Raw genomic sequence first — 6,000 nt, forward strand, 5'->3', positions numbered from 1 at the left:
TTATTTGTAAAGGAAGAATGAATTGTGTTGCTTCTTAGAGTTAGGGGAATCGGGGTAAAACATGTTCAGTGAGTTTTGAAGTGCTTCTATTCATGCAAATGTCCCCAAAAGTCTGCATTTCAGCCTTTGAACCATTAAGACAAGTTTGGATAAGGCTTATAAATCATAAATATTAAAGCAACCTCTGCTAGTGCCAGGGGACAAGATCACAAAACTCATGTCTCCTGCCCAATACTGGGATCAAAGTTTTGCAGTATGGCAGGGACCATGACCGCAGGGACAGAGCTTTCTCCTGCTGACATCAATTGCAAACTCTCCACTGAAGGAGATGCTTGGTGAAGAGCAGCAAGGATCTGTGTCCTAATGCAGAATAAACCCAGACTCGTGGAGCACCCTTAATTCATTCTCAAGCCTGTGCTATTCAGAGGTGAGCTGGCACTTGGAGAAGCAGACCTAAGGTCAGCCCTGTGGACCTACGGAGAAACTTCTCAAGTTCCTGGAAACTTTCATCTGCTGATGTATTCCAGCACAGAGGTGCATGCAGAGATCCCTCTGGGCTCCTGTGCAGCATGGGAAACCTTTGTCCCACACATCTTGTAAATGCAGCAGGGGGCCACTATTGTGCCACGCATCTTCTGAGCACTGCAGGAGGAGGCTTTTGTCCAGCGCAGTGGGCAGGCACCATAGGAGGGCACCTTTGTCCTGCACAGACACTGATCATTCTGCAAGAGTGAATTATAGGGATTGCAGAGCTCCTTCTCTCCTTCTCTCCATGGACTCAGGCAGAGGAGTTGATTGGCCTTGCTGAGCAAAGAGATGCTTTTACAGAGTGGAAGTGGAAAGCAGAGGCAGCAAAAACACGTTTGCACATACGTGTGCAAATGGCCACCAGGGTTGTTTGCCCAGTCATGTTGTACAGCCATTCCTGCAAAGACGGATCCCAGTTTCAGTCTTTGCTTTTGCCCTCCTCTATTTTCACTACCATGTGAGCTGCTCTTTTTCTTATTATTTCTCCATCCCTTCTTATGTTTTTATCATCTCCCATTCAATGTATCATTTGCTGGTTAATCTAATTAACTAACAAGTGCTCTCATTATTATTTCAGATCACTAATAACCATGTTTTAAAGACGAGAGCGCTAATACCATTACCTCTGGGACTGTACAGGTGTATTTTCAACTCCATATCATTACCTATTACTTGTCTTCTCAAAGACTCTGGCCACTTCCCAGCAAGCGCACCACTGCCATTTTCCAACACAGTTTGAGGTATCGTAACTTATCTCACTGATGCAGAGTTGTGCCATTCTTCAGCTGAAATGTGATGTTTAGGGTGGTGAGGCACTTGAAACAGATTGTCCAAAGAAGTGGTAAATTCTCTATCCCTGGCAGTGTTCGAGGCCAGGTTGGACAGAGCCTTGAGCAGCCTGGTTGTTGGAAGGTGTCCCTGCCTGTAGCTGAGGAGATTGAGACTGGATGAGCTTTTAAGGTCCTTTCCAACCCGAACCATTCTATGATGCAGTTCCCAACTTGCAGCAGTGATTGCAGAGGTGAGATTCCCAAACTGCCATCCAGCAAGGAACAGTTCAGAGATGAGGTGAGCTGATTGGATCCAGCCTGCTGAGATGGGTGCGCTGCAGGTGCTAGTGGATGTGCAGCAGTTAGCTAGAGCCTGCAGAGGCATAGCTCCCTGTAGCTGGGAGCTGCCTTACCATGTATCTCAAATACTATGAAGTCTCCTCAGCTGGAGTGAAGTAACTCATCTCTAAATGAGACGTAGGGGCAACCACCGGCCATTGAAGCGGTGAAGACCTTGTCAGATCCAGCTCTGTTCTAAGGTTCCTGTTGCCCTAAAGGTGCTTGTGATGGTTTTTAATGTTGATCTCCTACTTTGCTGATATTCAAAGATAGATTTTACTTGCAGTAGTTTCTGTTAACTCTCCTTTTCTCAAATTAGCGTTGTTTTTCTTCCCACCTCAGTTCTCTGGTGCCTACCTGATTGTGCATGAATTCTCAGAAATAATTGCCAGTAGTTCTTCAAGTTCATTAACTGATTCCCTATAGACTCTTAGGTGTGTGTCACCAGACCTGATGAAATTTTTGCAGGTATTTCCATACCTGGTTTTTCTTGTGTCAATAACTGTATGGCAAGTCTTCATTACTTCTAATGGTCAATATCTCTTTGTGGTGGTGTGTAAAATGATTCTGAAACTTGTTCACCATTTTACAGCCATCACTCATCTCACCTCATGAATTACTGGATCAGCCTTCTCTCTGGAGCTCCTTTCCAATGATGTTCTATACATGTTGAAATAGGCATTCAGTTCTCCCTACCTCTTTACAATAGCAAGATGCTGCTTTTGTGGCATTTCTCGGGGACTGGGAACAGGGAGGTTGATAATTTCTTTCTCTTGCAACTGTAGCCTTAGCATATTTTAGGATGTTCTGGCTGTCTCTCACACTTAACAGTTTTTATATGTATTTTCAGTGCAGCATGCTCCTAAGATTTCTCAAATAATTAATGTCTGAAATCACTTTACATTGTGCAACAACCCATCACTTATTACAGTATATTGAATTGTGTGGTTTATTATCATGGCTGTGGAAATTAGTGAGCGCTAAGGATATATATATATACCTTAGAGGACCTTGGCTTCAGTACAGCTGCTTCTTATTATCCAACTCCCACAAACAATTCTTTCTATAAAAAAAAGAATGCAGGCTGCTCTTGCATTCAGTTTAGATAGCCTACTACTAAATACACAGTTGAGATTGCAGTCATCAGTGATATTTTTCCTCTGGCAAAACCCTTATGGGCAAATTTGTTATCACACTTAGGACATAACTCCTCTTGCTTCTGTCTGATTTTCTGAGCCTCTGATACATAAATCATAAATGCACAGTCTGTGCAGTGTTAAAATTTTAGGCCTCCCCCGTGCAGTAGTGGTTGAATGTGAGTACAGAAGGACAAAATTTGACCTTTAAATGATTATAAAGGGCCAAGGCAGATACTTGGCAAGCTTTTCTTATGGCAATATTACTCAAGCAAAGAATCATCATAATCCTGGAAACTAAATAGCCGTTGTAGTGATTTTATCACCAGGGAAATTGTTCATCTGACAGTAAGATTGTTACTAGGAAAAAGAAAATAGTGTAAAAATTGCTTTAGATTGCTGAATCACTGTGTCCCTCTAGACTCAAAGCTTGAATTGTTTTTTGAGAGGGGTGGGCTGAGAGGGTTTGCTACAGGAAAGCTGTAACTTAATCAGTTCCAGTAACACCAGTTAATGTAAGCCTGATCTCTCTTGAGGACATGAGGAGGTTTCATGGGAGAAGTCAGGATAAGAAAGGAACTGAGAGGCTTCAGAAACTTAGTGTTTTGTCATTTTTTGCTTCTCAGTGGCCGTTTCAGAGCAGGAAGGTTGCTGATAAAAAGAAGAAAAAAGAAAGAGGGGGTAGAAAAACCCAGCATAATATTCCCTGCCTATATTTTTGTCTAATTTAAACTCGTGGGTGTACCATCAAGACAGAGGAGACAGATGCAGGCAGGCAGAGTGACAAATGCCTCTTGGGGCTCAAACTGATGTTACCATGTGCTGTGACACAGGTGTGTGAGATCTGCCTGTGTAGGAGCGTCCTTGGAATGTGCTAGGACAGCCTGTCCCTCCATAAAACCAGCTTTGATAGATGATGTCTTTACTGGTGTCATTGCATGGTGGCAGTGGGCAATCGCAGGGTACCCAGCCATGCAATAACCTGAGGAACAGATCCATTTGGCCAGGGGTTGTGCTGGAAGGGAAGTTTTATCTTTCTGCTGTGGTACACACAGCCACCATGCAGTGGTGGCACATCTCTGTGTACTGGATAACCCCAAGCTGGGGAACATGCATTGTGAATATGGCTGTGGGGTGGCTCTCATGGGGGGGGTAGGTGGTCTTCCTTGAAAGCCAGAACTGTAGAGCCATTGAATTTTTTAGGTTGGAAAAACCTCAAAGATCATCGAGTCCAGCCATAACCTCACTCTGCCAAGTCCACCAACCACTTGGTAGGACCAACTGCCTCCCAGCAAGTAGGGCTTGCACAGAGATGGGTAAATTCAGAAGTGGAAAGTACTTCTGTAAAAGTTGCCTCTTGGAAATCTGTGTAAGATGTCATGAATCATCTCCATACAATGGTCATGGAGGCGGGGTGGGGGGGGAATCTGTGTGTGCGAGCATGACATGGATAAACTGTCTCTTTGGGTGGGCAGTGGTGTCTTTCAGTAGAGGGCTTTTTTTGGAGGAGCTTATCCGATGGCTGCCTTTGAGTAGGGCAGGGGGTTGACATGATGGGTAACACCTCCCTCAAAGACCTTCCAGAGGAGACAGCATGCGTGGAGCCACCAAGGGTGGGTACATGGGGGTGAGGGTCTCGTTGGAGTGTGAAGGGGTGTGTGTGGGCAGTGCTGTGTGGAAGCATCCATCCAGAGCTGCTCTCCTGCACCTCTGGGGACTGTCAGCTGCCCCACAAATCCCAAACACCATCAATCAGCTGCCCCACACTGCATCCCTCTCCACCAGGCAGGCCATGGCCATCGTGTCCTTCACTGTTGTCACCCCTAGATTGTAATACTGTCACAAAACTGTTGCTAAGCAACAAATGTGGTTACCAGCTCTCAGCGAATAGCTAAAGGGGGAAAGTGAAGTGTTGCACCATTGTAGAGTAACCATAGCAATGACCTAGTATTACAGACGAAAGAATTATCATTAACAATGCTAAAATATCAAATGGAAGCCCAGGATCCAGAAACTTACAGGCAGCATCTCCGCATAATTGGGTTACCCAGAAAGAGATCCCAGCTCTTTTACAGCCTTTGGCTGCCCACCTCCTTCATCTTAGTTCTGTTTTGGGGGTTGTTGTGGGGATTTTTGTTTAAATAAAGCAAATGAGCCATGTGTTGAATGAGGCACTTGTAAAACAATAGAACAGAAAAAAAAAACAAACCCAAAAAAGAGGTGAATCTTTATGGAAAGGGAAGAGGTAAGTGGGAAAAGTCTACTTTAGTGCCTCAATATCCCCTATGGGATGTTGGGAAAAGGCGCAGGAAGGATGCCTACGTGACACATTGATTGTTGTTCAGGCCAGGTGTTCTCTTTTGCTTAAAAACACATATGGCAGGCTAAAAGCCATGTAAAATTAAAAGAAATAATACAAAGTACACCAGCCCTGAGAAGTAGACACTTTTTTCCTAAGCTGCACCACTCAAATGAGGTGTTTCAACAAAGTTTTGCTTAGCAGGGTGCTTTGGAGTCTCACTTGCCTGGGCCCAAGACATGTTCAGTGTCTCAGATCTGCAGCCTCAGTGGCTACACGTCCCTGTTTGTCTGTATGTACATGGTCATTCCTGTTCCCAGGCAGCAGCACAACGACACCCCCACCCCCAGTCAAACTGACACCTTTGTATTTTGCAGGTACAGAGCGCCATGAACTAACTTCCTGGAAGAGTTTTCCATCTATTTTCAAGTTCTTCAGCAAGGCAATGGATGCAAAGAACAGCTCAGTGAAACCAGCCCCAACGCGGCGCTCCAACAGGATAAAATACGAAGAATTGTAAAAGGAGGGGAGTAAAAAAAGAAACAAACACCACCAACAACAACCTCTTCAATGCTTCTTCTCTGCAAGGAGCCTCTCAGCCCTTCATTAGATTGTTTTCTTCCTAGAGCACAGGGTTGTGATGTGTACATCTAAATAGCGTTTTGCATTATTTCTAGATGAGTGCAGCTGTCAAAGCAATATGGGTTCACTGGTTGTGCTTCCTGTGGGCTGTAACTTGGATTTTGTGCTGCCCATCAGCGTGCAGATTAAGTCTGACAGAGGTACTGCACAGTGCAGCATGATGCAGCTCTAATTGCCCTGACATAGCCTTGCACCAAGCTGATGCCAGAATTTAACAGCTTTGTTGCGGTCCTGTCGCTTACAGGATTTTTTTGCTGCTTCCTTCAATTTCAGGACAGAACTAAAT

The 6,000-nt window shown here is 44.6% G+C and overlaps 1 protein-coding gene across 3 annotated transcripts in view; it reads left to right on the forward strand.

Moving 5' to 3' along the window:
- The window catches only part of ARB2A (ARB2 cotranscriptional regulator A), a 290,980-nt gene extending 285,365 nt beyond the window's left edge, over positions 1 to 5,615 (forward strand). For all 3 annotated transcript variants that reach the window (XM_062617506.1, XM_062617508.1, XM_062617507.1), the window contains one exon: positions 5,450 to 5,615. In XM_062617506.1, the coding sequence (XP_062473490.1) occupies positions 5,450 to 5,592 (143 nt within the window). In that variant the 3' untranslated portion in view covers positions 5,593 to 5,615. The remainder of the gene's footprint in view (positions 1 to 5,449) is intronic.
- The last annotated feature ends 385 nt before the right edge of the window (positions 5,616 to 6,000 follow it).

Source organism: Pezoporus occidentalis, unplaced genomic scaffold (assembly GCF_034315485.1).
Source record: "Pezoporus occidentalis ecotype Australia unplaced genomic scaffold, CSIRO_AGI_Poc_V1 ctg197, whole genome shotgun sequence".
NCBI classification, from domain to species: domain Eukaryota; kingdom Metazoa; phylum Chordata; class Aves; order Psittaciformes; family Psittacidae; genus Pezoporus; species Pezoporus occidentalis.